Source organism: Myotis daubentonii, chromosome 3, assembly GCF_963259705.1.
Source record: "Myotis daubentonii chromosome 3, mMyoDau2.1, whole genome shotgun sequence".
Classification (NCBI taxonomy): domain Eukaryota; kingdom Metazoa; phylum Chordata; class Mammalia; order Chiroptera; family Vespertilionidae; genus Myotis; species Myotis daubentonii.
Window position 1 is genome coordinate 98,283,028 of NC_081842.1, and position 18,703 is coordinate 98,301,730.

The 18,703-nt window shown below is 41.1% G+C and overlaps 1 protein-coding gene across 1 annotated transcript in view; it reads left to right on the forward strand.

Annotated features, from left to right (window-relative positions):
* Positions 1-14,669: 14,669 nt before the first annotated feature.
* ROBO1 (roundabout guidance receptor 1) overlaps positions 14,670-18,703 on the forward strand; it is a 455,516-nt gene continuing 451,482 nt past the window's right edge. Inside the window, exon 1 of the mRNA XM_059688081.1 lies at positions 14,670-15,732. Within this exon, the coding sequence (XP_059544064.1) occupies positions 15,678-15,732 (55 nt within the window). The 5' untranslated portion in view covers positions 14,670-15,677. The remainder of the gene's footprint in view (positions 15,733-18,703) is intronic.

Below are 18,703 nucleotides of genomic sequence, written 5' to 3' on the forward strand. Positions count from 1 at the left end.
GATATATTTTCACAGCACTTATTTGTTACCAGTGCTATGGAGAAATAGTAGAAATTTCTCTGAGAACATTTCACAGATACACTTGACCTATTAGGAAGGGTGGGAAATGGCAGATATGGGAAGATTTTTCTGAGAGACTTTCATCTCATACTTAAAGGATGGGTAGGAGTTACCCAGAGGAAGTCTGGGCTCTAAGGCAAATTCTTCAGTCTGTGTTCTTGTCCCTTAGTAACATAGTTTCCACCTGGAAAATGCATTTAATGATGTTCTAGAATGTATAAACATGTCTACAAAACATCTCTATACTCATGATCACCTTTTAAAATATTCCTTATATGATTGTGGAACATTAAAGTGACCAGATCAGAAAAACCTATTGTAGTGGATAATCTGGTTCATTAATTAGACTTTGTCAAGTGTTCTATACATTTCTGTATGAACTGAATGGGGTTAACAAAAATTCATAATGATTTAAACAGATGCATTATCCAGATAAAAATAACTTTTAAAAGTGATAAAATTATTATCCTTAAGAAATGATATTACATTGTCAATCTCTAAAGCATCCAATTTAAGAATTGATACCCTTTCTTTAAATTTTCTAACTTTATTGCTCATATTTTATCAGAAAAGTAATTTTAATTTAATTTTTTCAAAGTCCTATTGTACAATAAGCCACATGTGGAATTTAGAGGAAGATAAAAATATAGGTGATGTCAACCAAAATATTATTTGAATACACCAGGATATACATATATCTAAGTTGATTCCTATTTAGACTAGTGTATTTAGGTATGGTCACATTATATTCACTGCCAATAATTATGATAATCAAACTATGAACATTATATACTCTCAACTGAAAAGAGCAATTAGTAAAATAATGAGTTGTGTTTGAGTTTATACTTTTTCCCACAGGTATTTGTTTAGGAAAAGCCTTATATCCTGATTTATTGCCCTTACTAAAAGAGTTTACTTTCTGGTGTGAAATACAAGACCTGTGAAATTCTAGCATATTTGTATTGTGAAATACAAACATTTTTATTTATTAATCAGTTGTAATGAAAACAACCCCCCCCCCCCCCGCACTCCTTGAATAAGCAAATGATAAACCCACTGGGGAAAAAGTGAAAATTTCAGGTGTTAAAAATTGTCTAATAGTTCTTCACTGTTGTCTATGATTTTTAACTTTTCTATATGGTGGTTCTAAAATCATTCAAACAAACAATCTGCATGGCAACTCCAAACAGTTGAGTAACTTAAATTGTGGGATATTGTATTGCTTCAATAATATATCTGTGATTAAAATGAAACTTACTGACAATCTAATTGGCAAGACAGCATGCTAATGTGCTTTTTAAAACAACAGATTCTATGACCCTTAGTGGCAACTGGAAATAATTTAAATATGTAACAATTAGAGATTACATATACTTTAGTACAATCATGTTATAAAATTCTTTTTCACTCTTTTAATGATGGTGTTGAAAAAGATTTTATGACATGGAAAAAATGACATGACATGTGACCTCTTGCAATCTGGGAACCCTCGAGATATGTCAGAAAGCTGGTTCTGGCCCAATGCCCACAGGCCAGGCCAAGGGACCCCACCGGTGCACAAATCCGTGCACTGGGCCTCTAGTATGTATATAAGATCTTTGGTTAACCTCTTCCCTCACTTCCCCGCCCCACTTCCCTCTGAGATTCATCAGCCTGTTCCATGTTTCCATGTCTTTGTGTTGAGCATCTGCCCTCTGGTGGTCAGTTCATGTCATAGCTACTGGTTGAATGGTTGAATGGTCAAACACTTAGCATATTAGCCTTTTATATATAGAGTGAGCTAAAAGGTAAAGAAAAAAAGAAAAGGATATACAATAAAATGCTGATAGCATGTTATAAATGAGAAAATTATTGTGATTTTTATTTTATTTTTCCATTTTACAAATGTTCTAGAAATATATCAATACTACATTTTGAGAAAATGTTTCATTAAAACCAATTAGCTTCTGAATATAGGGACATAAATCATATTGCTTTAAGGATGTATTCTAAGAATATTTGTGATAAAACACTCCCATGCTAAATTTATTAAAAACATTTTTTTACTTTGCAATTGAAATATTATGAATAAAAGGTAATTTTTAGAAATATTTGAATAAATAGAATAATTGTTATGGTGTTTTTATTGATAGGTTGTTTTACTGGCTTCAGCAAACATCTGTTTTATTTCAAAGATACTTATATGACACATAAATGAACAAGATATGTACTGTATCAGTGAAACACTACTTTCTAGGTGTAATAAAGCAGCTTTAGATAGGAAATTGAGAAGATGAGATTAGATCAAATCAACAAAGACTTTTACTTAGAATAATGGAATTGGATGATTTCTTTTGGAATGTGGCCAGGATACTAAAGAGGAGGTGATTAAACTCTTGGGAAAATATATAATTATCCTTGTTAAGACAGTAAGTTAACATGTCATGTCAATTTTCAACAGCAGTTTGTTTCTCAGTGACAGTTGTAGGATATGGATTCAGTATTTATCCACAAGAACGAGCACCTCATATTTAGAATCCTGGTCCTCAGTCACACTAGGAAGCTACAAAATCCCAAAGCTCCAAGTTAGCTCTTCAAATGCTGAAGTCTATAAAATAAATAACATAAAACTTTCAATATGATATATAATACTATAATTTAATAAATCTTTATTATTAATGTTATTATTCTTATCATTTATGATAAAGTTGGATACTCTTTTACTAAAGTTAGTAAAACAGTAAATATTTAGGCCTCCTTTTTATTTACTGACCCAGGAAATAACCTTAAAATAGGAAATTTTAATAGAATTTCAATATGCTTTTCAAATCAACATAATACTTCTTTTTTTTTTTTTTTTTAAATATATATTTTATTGATTTTTTACAGAGAGGAAAGGAGAGAGATAGAGAGTTAGAAACATCGATGAGAGAGAAACATCGACCAGCTGCCTCCTGCACATCTCCTACTGGGGATGTGCCCGCAACCCAGGTACATGCCCTTGACCGGAATCGAACCTGGGACCGTTCAGTCCGCAGGCCAAAGCTCTATCCACTGAGCCAAACCGGTTTTGGCAACATAATACTTCTTTTTTAGCCGATTAAAATAAACACCAACATATATACCTCAATCCTGCAAATATTTCTTGAAAAGTTTTTAAAAAGTAATTAAAAACCAAAAACATTAAACAGTTTTATAAAACACATCTGCAGTATTCTATATATATAAAAGCCAAGCAACTGGAACAACTGGAACAACCAATCGCTATGACATGCACTGCAACCAGCCAACCGGCCCAATTGGGGACCTGGCCGGCTGGCCGGCCAACCTCTCGTGAACCCCACCCATGCATGAATTCAGGCACCGGGTCTCTGGTTAAACTTAATGTAAATTACAAAATTGTTTGTGTTTAAATTGTAAGCCTATAGAGTATGTCATTCACTGTGCAGCTGTTAACCATGACCTCAATTTAACAGAATTTTAATTTATGATAGAATAGTATATACTTGGTTTCAGATATACCTAAAGGTAAATCAAAAGACAGAAAAATTCTATAGTAAGATATAAATATGCATATGCATCTTTATGTTTTCTGATATACTCTGAATATCTGAACAAACATGTATTATATACTTGTCTATGCCTTCTTATCAGAGTTAAAAGAAACATAAAACCCCTTTGAATATTTTGGACATAAATTCCATCTGGAAGAAGAACTACAGATGCATGCACTTCAGCCATTTTCTTATATTTACTCTAGAAAATGAAAGTAGATTTTTTAACAAACAAAACAAAACTTGCATATCAATAGTTTTTTCTAGCTAGAACTGAATCTGTAAAAATGACATTATTTTTAAATTATTTTTTAAATCTTTATTGTTGAAAGTATTACATAAGTTCCCCCTTCCCCCCATTATCCTCTTAGAATGGCATTACTTTGATCATCAACTCTAATTTGCACCTGGCAGTCTGATATAGGAGCAAGATCCAGGCAGCCAAGTTTCAAATCAATGTTCAGTCTTGTATTGGCTGAATGTCCTCCATATCCTTATGCACAAAATGGAATAATAACAGTAGCTGGTCTAATAATGTGTTTCTGAGGATTTAAATGAGTTAGAATATATAAAATACTTGGAGCAGTGTACCTCTAGCACCTAAGGCTATGTGAATGTTTGTTGTTATTATTTTTATTCTAATAAGAAGTGGAGGTAAAGAAACAAAACTAAACAAAAAAACACAATTCCAATATTACTGAAGATGAGTTAGAAATATGTAAAACTCACACATAATCTACACTAATAAAAGAGAAACATGCAAATTGGTGTCACTCGACTATGCCCACCAGCCAATAGAGTGACTATGCAAATTAACCCAACAAAGATGGAGGCTAATTTGCATACGCAGACATGGAGCAAAGACTAAAGGCTCCGGCCAGAGTGAAGACTGAAGACTGAAGGCTGAAGAGACTTGGCTTCTCCGCTGTGACCGGACCAAAGGCCTAGGTCCCGGGTGCTAGAGGAAAACCGGTGCTGGCAGCCAGGGGAAGGAAGGCCTATTGCACGAATCTTCTAGTTCTATATAATAAAGAGCTAATATGCTAATTAGACTGAATAGCAGAATGACTGTCCAGACAACCTTCTGGACAAAGCCTGGGATGCGAGGGCTGGCCGAGGCAGCCGGGGCTACGAGGGCTGAGCCCCTTGCATGAATTTCGTGCATTGGGCCTCTAGTCTACACTAATAAAAGAGAAACATGGTAATTGGCGTATGACCGCTACCCTTTTCATTGGCTAATCAGAGAGATATGTAAATTAACTGTCAGCCAAGATGGCGGCCGGCAGCCAGGCAGCTTGAAACTAACATGAGGCTTGCTTGCCTCAGTGACGGAGGAAACCAATGTTCCCCGCCTACGGCTGCAGGCCTCTGAGCCTGCAGTTTCAAACATTGTAACAAATACCGCAGGACTTCAGCCAGCAGATTCGCAACATTGTATGCAAAGGCCAGAAACCTACTTTCAGCAGCGGAGGCCTAAGAGCTGGAGCCAAGCCTCAAGCTAAAGCTGACCCAGAATAAAAAAAAAAAAAAAAGGGAAAAAGGAGGGGTTGGGAGCCTCAGTCACCCCCAGACTGAAAACGGCCCTCAGCCCCTCACCCAGACTGGCCAGGCACCCCAGTGGGGACCCCCACCCTGATCCAGGACACCCTTCAGGGCAAAGGAGCTGGCCCCACCCATGCACCAGGCCTCTACCCTATATAGTAAAAGGGTAATATGCCTCCCAGCACCAGGATCAGCATGACAGGGGGCAGCGCCCAAACACCCTGATCGGCCCTGCTCTGTGTGTGACAGGGTGCGGCACCCCAACCCTCCCCCCCCCACCCCGGGCCCTGCTCTGTGTGTGACGGGGTAGAGCCATAACCTTCCCATCGGCCCTGCCCTGAGTGTGAGAGTGGCTGCGCCCCAACCCCCTGATCGGCCCTGCTCTGTGGATGATAGAGGGCGGTGCCCCAACCCCCTCCCCCCGTCCCCCCCACGGGCCCTGCTCTGTGTGTGATGGGGTAGAGCCATAACCTCCCCATCAGCCCTGTGTGACAGTGGCGGCGCCCCAATCCCCTGATTGGCCCTGCTCTGTGTGTGACAGGGGACGGTGTCCCAACTCCCCTATCGGACCTACTCTGTGAGTGACAGGGGGGTGCTCCTCAACCCCCTGATGGGCCCTGCTCTGTGCATGACAGGGGGTTGCGCCACAACCTCCCCATCGACCCTGCCTTGAGTGTGACAGGGGGTGGTGCCTCAACCCCCCAATCGGCCCTGCTCTGAGCCCGACCAGGGGCTGCACCTAGGGATTGGGCCTGCCCTCTGCCACCTGGGAGCAGGCCTAAGCCAGCAGGTCATTATCTCCTGAGGGGTCCCAGACTGCTAGAGGGCACAGGCCGGGCTGAGGGACCCCCCCCTTTCCCCCCGAGTGCACAAATTTTTGTGCACCGGGCCTCTAGTATAGTAATAATATAATATATGTTATACTGGAACATATCTAATGATTAAAGTTTTTTAAATATAGATTAACTTGATCAAGAATCACTGATTAACCTGCTCTGACAGAAAGAAATCTCTAAGTGATTTAGAGTACTAGCTTCTAGTTTTGAGTATAGCACTAACAAAAGGCATGTTCTGGGGAGAGTATGTGTTTTTAGACTTCAGGTTTCTCACATATGAAAAGTTAATCTTTAAGATGAAGATAGCTTCTAATATGAACTGTATGTACTTTTTTTAACATGAAAGAGGAAGGGAGAGAGAGAGAGAGAAAGAGAGAAAGAGAGAGAGGGAGAGAAACATCAATGATGAGAAAGGATCATTGATTGGCTGCCTCCTTCACTCCCTCCAGTGGGGCTTGAGCCTCCAACCCGGGCACGTGCCGTTACTGGGAGTCAAACTGTGACATCCTGGTTCATAGGTTGACACTCAACCACTGAGCTATGCTGGCTGGATTGAATTGTATGTACTTTTGATGTAGGTTCCAACCGCTTTGCTCCCAAATAACCTGACCCAAATAAGCACGTGCTCTTTTAGTCAGAAATGTGGCTTTCATATTATTGAAGGCTATGTGTGACAATGACTATTATTTCTCTGTTAGTTGAAGTGGGTAAAATGATTGAACTACGTATTACAGAAAATATACTTTAGAACTATAGAAAGAGGTTTGTTGAAGAAGCATTTTCCCAAAAGATATTTTAATAGACAATGAAGTGACTCATTTATTCATTCATTCACTCATTCATTCAACAAGCACTGGAATGCCTACCTGGTACCAGACACCATTTTGGATGCTGTGAATACAAGAGTGAATAAAATAGTCAAGAATCCCTGACTTATGTAACATTCTAAAAGAAAGGGGGCAGTCAATAATGATAAATAAGAAAATATTAGGTGGGAATATGTGCTTTGGAGAAAAAAAAAACGGATACATAAAGCATGAAAGGGATGTGGGAAGTATTGTGTAAGGATGCAATTTTTAAGTGGGTGGTGAGGGAAAAAACTCTGTGAGGTTTGATTTTATTAAAACGTGAAAGAGGAAAGCGAGTAGGTTTGAAATTTTATGGGGGTAAGTATTCCAGCCTAAGAAAGTAAAAATCTCTGAGGCTACCTGATAACATTCTGGGAATAGCATACAAGTGGTTGTGGTGAAGCAAAGTGAGTAAAGGCAGGCAATGGAAGCGGAGATGCTGTTGGAAAGGATGGGAGATCAGCTCATGTGAGGCCTTGCAGACTTCTGGAAACAGTGGTTCTTACTCTAAGTAAGATGGAAAACTATTGGAGTGTTTTGAGCAGAGGATCTCTCTGGCTATTCTAGGAAGAAAAGCCTAGACATGTAGTCACTTCACTTTACATTCTTTCTTAGTAAGGAATGCTGCATTGGTTATTTCAAGACAAATACATTTTCTCCCAAGTAAGAACCATATGCAGTTATTTAAGGGAAGCTGAAGATCTTAATCTCCAGGTGTGAATGAGTGGAGAGACTACTATCACAGTAGCAGGGCACAAAATGGGCCATGTTTACTAAAGAGTCTGGCTTCTCAAAATAATCTTCCCCTGGGGACTCACAGTGCTCAGATGCCTGGAAGGTCTTTACGAAATGCTTAACTGTGATGAACCCAATGTCTCCCAAGCCTGTCCTACCATGGAACTTTCCCCTCATATGCCTTGGTTCCAAGCCAAAAACATATATTTGAAGCTGGGCTCAAATATAATATCCATGGCTCTGGGACATCTAAACTGAGTTACAATTTGCTCTCTCAACCTCATCTCTAAATTAAAAAAACATACCACCTCACATGATCATGGTGAGAACCATGTTTGTGAAGGGTCCAAAACAGTGCCCTCAATCAGTCCTACTTCCTGGTGCCCTTTTACTAGCATTTATCTTCAAAAACTCTGGTAAAATTTTAGAGGAGTAAATTTTAGAGAAACCTTTGTCACTAATGCTCTGTCAGAAGGACTTTGCAATATAGCAGTTAGTTTTAGAACATTGACAGTCTTCCCCAGATACTGAGATGCTAAAAGGCAACCACGGTCACAGTAATTCACAGAAAACGTGAGTATATCATAATTGATATATTTTAGTGATCATTAGAGACTGTTAGGCAGAATGGAACACATGATTAAGTGAGGCCAATGGGGTTCTTTCTCATCCTTTCCTGTATTAAAAACACGGACTCACCCTAGCCTGTTTGGCTCAGTGGGTAGAGCGTTGGCCTGCGGACTGAAGGGTCCAGGGTTCAATTCTAGCCAAGGGCACATGCCCTGGTTGCAGGCTCGGTCCCCAGTGTGGGGTATGCAGGAGGCAGTCAATCAATAATTCTCTCTCATCATTGATGTTTCTATCTCTCTCTCCCTCTCCTTTCTTTTCTGAAATCAATAAAAATATATTTTTTTAAAAATGGACTCAGCCCTGGCCAGGTGCTCAGTTGGTAAGAGAGTAATCCCGATACAATAAGGTTGTGAGTTCCATTGAGTGCTCAGGGCACATACAAGAATCAATCAATGAATGCATAAATAAGTGGAACAACAAATCGATCTCTCTCTCCCTTCTTCTCTCTCTCAAATCAATTGGGAAAGAACAACAACAACATGGGCTCAGGTGACAATGCCTGAGTCTTTATTTTAGTAAGACAAGGCAACCCATGAAATCTCCTTTCTGTGGTTCCTGGCTTGGGGCACATACTAGTAATTCCCTATTCTAAAAGGCAGAGAAGGAAACAAATAAAAGTAATGCTGTTTAAAAAGGCCCTATGCCCAGCTGGTATGCTTCAATGTTTGAACATCCACCCACAAAACAGGAGGTCACAGTTTTTTCCTGACCAGGGCACATGTCCAGGGTGCAGGCTCAACCCCCAGGGTGGGGTGTGCAGGAGGCAGCCCATCAGAGATTCTCTCTGTCATCATTGATGTTTCTATCTCTTTCTCCCTCTCTGAATTCAATAAAAATATATTTAAAATTTTCAAAAATGGCCTATGTACATTTAGAAGAAAGTGTCATCATAGTAAACTTTATTCACTTTCATGAATAGGAATAAAGTTACACATATTTTAAAACCCTACCTATCATTATTTTCTTTCATTTTTGTTTTACTGCTCTAACCCTAAATCATTTATTTCTTCTTTAACTCCTATTGCATGTAAAAATCTAGATCCTACTATATGTGATTTATTACATGTGACTTGCTGCTGTCACGTATGACAACTAGAATCAGTAATACTGTATTGCTTATTTGAATAAAAATAAGTTTTTCCTCAGGTAATTACCATAAGAGTTTTAGTGAGGAAAACTGAAAATTCTTAATTATCAGGAGTGGGAATTTAAAGATATTAGCACAATATCAACATGGTATTACTACAATATCAGTATGTCCCTTTAATATTTACTAAAGGACAAGGCTTCTGAAAACACAGGAGATGTTCCAACAGATGTGAGTTTATTTTCTTTTCATGAGGGTTACTTTAGGTTACTTTCTAAAATGAGCCTTTTCTTATATATACAAACTTAAGAAAATATTCAAATATTAAATTATTCAAATATTCAGCCCAGTTCATTAACTTAGAAACCAAAAATTACACAGATTGTTCAGCAATTTTGTGTACAAATTACTAAGCTAACTGTTGTGCTGGGGAGCAGGGCAATGCATTTTGGAGAACGCAGCACAGCCTCTGTGTACTCTGTATCATGCTGCTTCTCAGCAGATCTCTGGCAACTTCCAGCATGCATCCCAGGCTCCCTGATTCTAGAGCTTCTTCCTAAGCGGGGAACAGAGAGAAACTTCTGGTTTGTAGTTGCCTTGGGAACTCTCTGCTCTTCCTGATCTGAGAAGTGATATCTGGAATCCCTGCAGAGGCCCTGGGAGTTTTGTTATTTCCCGAGAAACCTTATGAAAGATAAAATCAGATCAGACCCACCCAAGAGTTCCTACTGCTGCAGAATTTTTGCTGTCAGAGACGCCCCTATTCACAGGACTACTCTGATGTGCTATTTCCAGGTTTCCTCAAAATTCTCAAAAAGACATTTTAGGGATCCTAAATTTTATTAGCTCCAAATGAGATCAGAATTCTCTAAATGGCCCTACCTGATTTGGATAGAGCCTTAGCCTGTGGACTGAAGGGTCCAAGGTTCCATTCTGGTCAAGGGCATATGCCTGGGTTGCAGGCTCAATCCCCAGTAAAGGGCGTGCAAGAGGCAGCTGATCAATGATTCTCTCTCATCATTGATGTTTCTATCTCTCCCTCTCCCTTCCTCTCTGAAATCAATAAAAATATATATTAAAAAATAATAATTCTCTAAATGGAAATTTAGAATCCATGATGACTTCTTCAGACCAACTGATCAGGATAGGGTTTCTGGGTACAAATTAAGACACTGTCTCTTCAACCTTGCTCTTTGTCTTCTAACCAGCCAGCCTGAATGAGTCAAAGTTCTTTTGCACTTTCCTGAATACCTCGCATGTGCAGGTGCCATATCATGTGTGCACACTTACACTTGCACATATACTCAGATACATTGAGTATTTCATGCATTCTCCCAGATAACTTAATGTTCAGTAGAAAAAATGGGAGAGTTGCTATGATTATCCATCTCCAGGAATGCACTGAGCTGTCATTTAACCCCAACGACACTTTGTTTTTACTTTGTCAGGTAGGTTCCACTTTGGAACTTGTGTAGCTTCTTTTTATTTTATTTCATTTATTTATTTATTTTTCTTTATTAAGGTATTACATATGTGTCCTTATCCCCCCATTAGCCCCCCTACCCTCCCGCTTGCGCCCTCACCCCCGCCCCCCCCCCCCCCGTGTCTGTGTCCATAGGTTATGCTTATATGCATGTATACAAGTCCTTTGGTTGATCTTTCCCTTTTACCCCCACCCTCCCCTGCCTTCCCTCTGAGGTTTGACAGTCTGATCAATGCTTCTCTGTCTCTGGATCTGTGTTTGTTCATCAGTTTATGTTGTTCATTATATTCCACAAATGAGTGAGATCATGGGATATTTATCTTTCTCCAACTGACTTATTTCGCTTAGCATAATGCTCTCCAGGTCCATCCATGCTGCTGCAAATGGTAGGAGTTCCTTCCTTTTTACAGCAGCATAGTATTCCATTGTGTGTGTGTAGCTTCTTGAGGTATGAGCTCTGAGGTCCTGGTGAATGGGTTTCTGTTCACATCTTGCCCCTATAGAGCCCTTTACTGTTTCTTGCACAGAGATAATGTTTATTAAGTGGTTGTTTGCATGGGTAAGAGAGTGAGTCAAAGAAGTTCTCAGGTACGTTGAGTTTCACTTAATATAGATCTCTAATATCTTCTGAATACAAATGTCTTCATATGCCACTTTTACTGATGTAATGGACACAAAAGCACACTTTGGATGAGGCAGGGGAAGAAGAAAGGATCCACGTATATGCATCGGAGACCTTGAGAAATCTTAGCAAACTTTGGGAAACCAGTCAATAGACCTTCTTTGGAAGTACGATGCAATAGGCATCCTTCCAGAGATTCTACTTTATATTTAAAAATATACTTCCTGCCCTAATTCGTTTGGCTCAGTGGATAGAGCGTCGGCCTGCGGACTGAAAAGTCCCGGGTTTGATTCTGGTCAAGGGCATGTACCTTGGTTGCGGGCACAACCCCAGTGGGAGATGTGCAGAAGGCAGCTGATCGATGTTTCTCTCTCATCAATGTTTCTAACTCTCTATCCCTCTCCCTTCATCTCTGTAAAAAAATCAATAAAACATATTTAAAATATATATATATATATATATATATATATATATATACTTCCATTACTTAGTTAAAGTTGAAAATCTTTATTTTAAATGCACTCACATCATATGAGTATTTGAAGATCTCTCTCTTAAAACCACATCTTTTTTTTTAAAAAATGTATTTTATTGATTTTTTACAGAGAGGAAGGGAGAGGGATAGAGAGTTAGAAACATTGATGAGAGAGAAACATCGACCAGCTGCCTTCTGCACACCCCCCACTGGGGATGTGCCCGCAACCAAGGTACGTGCCCTTGACAGGAATCGAACCTGGGACCCTTGAGTCCACAGGCTGACGCTCTATCCACTGAGCCAAACCAGTCAGGGCTAAAACCACATCTTATCCCAACAAAAAAGATACCAGTCTATGTTTTTCACTAAATACCCTTTTTTCCAAAACCAAATGTCCCTTCCTCTCTCTCTGAAATATAAAATATTTAAAAGAAAGTTCTCATTATAATAGAGTGCCCATTTATGATCTAGATATGTTCTAGATCAGTGATTTTCAACCTTTTTCATGTGATGGCACACATAAACTAATTACTAAATTCTGTGGCACACCAAACATTATATTTTTTGCCGATATGACAAAAATAGGTATCATTTTTATTAATCCACATCAGATGGCTATTGTTGTGTTGGCTGTTGCCATTTTTTTACTTGCCAATCTAAGGGAAAAGAATCAGGTATTGGATGTTTTAAAAATGTTTTTCAGCATTTATTGCACATTCTTGTTATTTTATTGCTGGATTTTGGCTGGAGTCTTTGATATCTTATCTCCAGCATGTTTACTGAATTTTCAGTCAGCTTTCTCAGGATTAAACTATCCTTCACTTTCAGAGATCGGTACTGTTAGCCAGATATTTCTTTCTACAAAAATGCTGTTCAGAGGTCAGCTGTTGTACCAGCAGCAACCAAAATGAGTGCACAATTTACTTTAAACGATTATCTTTTGTTAGGTAATGCGTGTGCTCACTTAAAAAAAAAATAGAAGAGTAAATCCACCCCAGACTCTCTATCTGTCATGAATTTCTCCTCTCCAGACACAACCACTGTGAGCAGTTCCTGGTATATCCTGATAGATAGCAAATAATCATTTTGAAGTGATTGTACATAACTTTGTAGATAATAATTTATTAAAAATAGTTCTAAATACCAATATTTATCCTTTATAGTACACTCACTATATTTCAGGTGTTTTACATACAGTGTCTTACTGAATAGCAAGACAGAAAAATGAATGAATGCAAGAATGCCCATCAGATGTGTTAGGTTTGTTTTGCTTTGGGTGTGATTTGTTCATATTTTGCTAATATCTCAAGAATCCCTATTTCTCAGAAGAGAACACAGAACTTTGGTGTGGTAACAGGGCTAAAGGTGGGAGGTTGGGGTTTCAGGGTGGGTATATGGGGTGTCAAAGCCCACCCCCTTTGGTTTTAAAATGCTGAATTGCTTCTCTTATAATAAACTCTGGGTTAGTCAAGGATGCTTTTGCATTTGTCACTCTTCCTTAATTAACTTGCCCTTGTTAACATTTTAGAATTATTATTTTAATAATCACCTGAGGATTTTATTTTATTTTAGAGAGAGGGAGAGAGAAAAGGAGAGAGAGAGAAACATCAATGTGAGAGAGAAACATCCATCACTATGTTCCCTGAGTGTTCCAACTTGGGGTGGAACTTGCAACCTAGTTCCTGACAGGAATCCAACCAGCAATCTGTTGGTGTATTTGGTGCTAACTGAGCCACCCAGCCAGGGCCCCGTGGTGAACGTTCTAATAGCTGTACAGAGTCACTGAAGTTGAAGGAGAGGCTCTCCAGTGAGACGCAAGGAAAAGACCCCCTAGCTCATCCTGCGCCTTGGAATTGGATGGCAACAGCTTCAACTTTCCTGGCCGGGAAGCTCAGTTGGTTACAGCATCCTCCCGATAGGCCAAGGTTGCGGCTTCCACCCCCCGTCTGGTCTGGGCACATGCAGGAATCAACCAATTAATGCATATATAAGTGGGCAGCAAATTGATATTTCTCTCCCCTCTCTCTCCCTCCCTCCCTCTCTCTCTGAAATATAAAATATTTTTCAACAGGCGATCATTGTAATAGAGTGTCCACTTATTATCTAGGTCAGCGATTTTCAACCCTTTTCATGTTAAGGCACACATAAACTAATTACTAAATTCTGTGGCACACCAAGAAATATATTTTTTGCCAATATGAAAAAAATAGGTATCATTTTTATTAATTCACACCAGATGGCTATTGTTGTGTTGCCTGTTGTCTTTTTTTTTTTTTTTTTTTTTCCGGGGAGGGGGCGGTGGGTAATCTGAGGGGAAAAGTCAGGTATTGAATGTTTTAAAAATTCTTGAGGCACACTAGTTGAAAATCGTTATTCTAGATAATCTCCTCTCCTAATGGCTCGTTTGCCTAAATCTGATTTTTAAAAAATGGTAATGGGGAAGGGTGAGGGGTAGAGTTTTCCCAACTCCAGGAAGCGGTAAGGAAGAGGTTAAGCTGGACCAGGAGGATTTTTGAAGTCTTTGGCTGGGAGGTTCCATTTGGAGAAAGGTGCAGGGGAGCTAGGGTTGGCGAGAGAAACCAGACAAGTTCCCATTCGCTTGGATTTCTGATCCTGAGCGGTTTCATTCTCACCTGAGGGCGCAGTCGGGCACCTCTGGCGTGTGGATGAAATATTAATGACCAGAACTTGCCAGACAGGACAGAGTGAAGCCTGGGAAGTACCGCGCGGCCCCTTTAAGTGTTCTCGGGTTGGGGAGGAGAGGGAGGAAACTGGGAGCCGCGGGGACGCTAGGGGAAACCCACTAGCAATTGAGCCAGAGAAGAGGCAGCGTGAGCGTAGAAACTTCAGACGCGGCTGATCCCGGCGGAGCTCCGCTGTGTCGCCGCGGCCTTGCTCCCACCCGCAGCAGCATCCTCCTCGCCAGTCTCGCCGCCTCGGGAAGGTTCGGGAACTGCCTCTCCGCCACTTCCACGTGCCAGGTTGCGGGCAGCCACCCTCAGAAAGTTTGCGCTCCGGCGTCCCAGCGCGGAGAGTTCGGGGTGCCTCGCGCGCGCGCCCCTGCGGGCGAGGGGCTGGGGCGAGGGGCTGGGGCGATGGTGAGCGCGGCTCCGGGCCGGAGGCGCGAGGGAGGCATGCGTGTGTCCGCGGACCTGCTGCTGTCCCCGGTGCCCCCCGTATCACCCAAGTGATGGGAACAAGGACCCGCCCAGGCAGCCGCTGTCGCCGCACCGCCCCCTCGTTCGCTCCCGGCGCTTGGAGTCACCCAGGCGCACCCCTGGCACCCCGAGCCCGTCTTCCCGAGCTGCCGCCGTTGTCTTGCCTGCCTTCGCCGGGAGTGGTCAGCTGTTGACTGGGCTCGCCTGTGGACGGAGAAGCACTTTTTGGCCTCTCCCGATTCATTCTCACACCCCAACTTTGCCGCCGCCGCGCCTGCCCTCGCCGCGGCGCTAGGCGCACAGGGTGGGGGCGCACGCCGGGAGGCTCCGCCAGCGCGTGCAGGCAGGAAACCGCACCGCTGCTCTTCTGCTTCGACTCTTTGTTGTTGGCTTTGGTTGGTCCTTGGAAGTGGCCGAGCTTCCTCGGAAACCTTGGAGCCAGAGAAGGCAAACCTTGGAATTCTTAGTCTGCAAAGTGCTCTGCGATATTGACCAGCGTCCGGAAAGGTCGACAAGTAATTCCCCTGAAAACTCCTGGCGGATTGACCCACGTTGCTTATATTAAGCCTTTGTGTGTAGTGTGTGTGGTGTGGCTTCATAAATTCGGGGACCCCATTTCTACACCCTCCTCTTGGCATGAGACTGTATGCAGGATCCACCCGAGGACAATGATCGCGGAGCCTGCTCACTTTTACCTCTTTGGATTAATATGTCTCTGTTCAGGTAACCTCGCGTCTTCTTTCTTCACCCTGCATCCCTCTTGCACGCCCCTTCTCCACTTCGCAAATCAAACCCCGAACTGCATTTCGGCGACCTCTCCTTTTAGGGCCTGAGGAACTTGGTCCCTGCAAGAGTTTCAGGCAAAAACGGTTTCTAGTTCGTACTTTGCGTCGTCCCTTTACCCCTATCCCCCCAAATCCCCCAGCCTCATTGTAGACTTCGGCCTTTTGCCAAGTTCAGGGCACGCCCAGGTCACTTGGCAAACGCAGGTCCGAGCTCAAGGGTAGGAGGAGGCAGCAGTTGGCGGTGAGCGAGGGCCCCCAGGATGAGCCTAAGTGAGTTCCATCCCTGGGCTGCTCCTTTGGGGAGGGTGGTGTGCGCCGGGGGAATCTTGTGGCTCGGAGACCCGCCTGGATTCCTGAACCTGGTCCTCCAATTCGCCCCTCCTCCTCCGAGCACAAGGGGTTATTAGTAGTTGTTTTATGTAACTAAAGTCTGTAATTAAATCTGATTCTGTAGAAACTTCAGGAAATAACTCCTTCCTACGGTAGGATATAAACTAGCCACTCTGCCTGGCTGGGTTTAGAAGGAAAACAGGCGGTTGCAAGTATCTGAAAGGGAACAGTTAGTTAATTGCCTGGGAATTTTCATTGGCAAAGGAAAACAGAAGGTTGGATTTAGGATTTGGGGGATTAATTAAATAGTACTGAAACTCCCCAGATGAGGTGTTGGGAGGATGCTGCAATGGGATCCTTCTGACATAGGAGTAGACACTGTATCTACACTTACATATAGTTTTTTTACACTCCCTAAGAAACTTTTACTGCGGGTGAACAGAGTCACCACTCAACTTTTCTTTCTTTCCTTTTGGTAGATTCTGGTTTCAATCAAGGATCTGATTTCAGGCCCTAAAACGCACACGCACACGCACACACACGCACACGCACACACACACACACACTGCACCTCAGGGAATTTGTATAGTGGAATACTGAGCTTCAGGTTGCATCAGGGCCTATCGGTTAAAGCCACTCAATTAGCTTGATTATGAAGTAGTTTTAAAAGGTTGGTTTGAGCTTTTTATGGTCCATGGCTATGGTTTATATTTTGACCGAGGATTTTACTTAAGTTAATGAAATATGAGAAAGAAAAATGCATCAGTTAAATAATAGCAAATAAACTCCTAAAATAATTTCAGCCCAGGAACGTTTGCAACTAAACTAAATAAGAAGTTCATTAAATTGAGGAAAACAGAATACTGAAGTTCCAGCCTCCGATATTTGATCTGTGTTATGGTGGATGGATCAATAGATTAAACCAACTCTTAGGGTCACCTCTTCTTACTTCCAACTTCTCCTTTCTGTAATGTAGCTTTTTGCTTTTTTTCTTAGTTTGCAGATCTGAATGATTGAATAGTTCCCCACCCCCAAGACTGGCCATGCATGCAAATCAAAAACATTAAGATCTGATCTCTCTATTTGTCTCTCTTTGCTGTGTCTCCCCTTAGTTTAATTTACAGCTTCAGATACCTTTGAGATTTTTGTTGATTCACCTTCTCAGTTAAAGTTTATTCACGTGTGTAAAGTGAAGTGTCAGTGTGATAAATGACTGGAGGGGCAGATTACTGAAGATAGGGGGATTAATGGTCATTAGTCACTGTTTGAGCTGAGTTTGTATATGTTGGGACATTTTATCATGGCTGTAGATTAAAGATAGAGTCACACTAATAGGGAGGGTATTTATTACTGAAAGCTGGTTGCTTTCCTGTGCACATTCTGTCTTTACTTGGAAAAATGTCTGGGGAGGGGGTGTACTGTCCTTTCAGATTTAATCATTTGATTCGTAGTTAGTATCTGGGGTTTGTAATTTAAATAGATGAGGCACTTATCATCTTAGACCTGAACTGATTTCTGGCCTTGTTTTTCTGATTTAATTCTCCTTTTAAGCCACTGATGATTTTTAATAAACCTAAGGTTTTTCCTATAGGTGTGCTTATCTTATTCTTTGGCCAGGTTGCAGGTCAGAAGTGCTCTCTCATGTTTAATCTGAAGCTCTTAATCATTCCCCTGATGACTTAGACTCATGCTGTGAATCTGAACTTGAGAGGCCAAATTATTAGGCTGCTGGGGTGACTTCATGGCAGTGTGCTATTCTAAAGCCACACTATTGATTTGAATAAAACTTCACAGAACTCAGAGAAGTAGATTTGGGCGTGCTCAAGACACCTGGTCAGGGAATGAATGAAGTTCTTGAAAGATTGTGTTTCATGTATTGCCTCAAGCGTAAGATCACAGTCTCTCGCTTGTTAACGGAGTGTATTTAAGAGAAATGTGGTGAGCTTAAATAAATCAAAGCGCACTGGGGGTAAGGTACCTTCAACAAGATTTAACCTGTAAAAGCATCTATTGGTTGTCAGTTCTTTTTTCTTTCTTTTTATCATGGATGCCAACTTAACAAAGTCCTATAGTTTTCTTCAAACAGATTATAAACTTCATTTGGATGTGTTGATGTCGTACTTAACATCAAATTCTATGTTTAAGAGTATGTGTTTGCTTTGTGGTGCCTTTCTTTCATTAGCCAAATGCCATAATATATAACTTTTTACTCTAGGAAACTAAAATTTTGAAGAAAATTAGGTATTTCTTTAAAATTCATTTTTAAGGTGAATTTTTTTTAGTGAGTTTGTATATCTGAGTTCTTTTCTATGGATAGCTAGGCTTCTGGTGAAGGGAGCAGGGTGGGTAGCACTAAAAAAAAAACAAAACTGTGTGATGTCTCAGGAAGTGGTTCCTTCATAGACTTCCTCTCCTCAACTCCAGTTGCTCAGACTTCCTTTTAAGTGACAAAGTGATTGAATTTCAATTCAAATTTAAAGTGAGAACTGACTTTCAAATAAAATGGAAATTCATTTGTGCTATCTTTTTTTCCTTTCTTTTTCTTTTAGAGGGCGGATTTTCTTTGTTTTTTGAAGGGG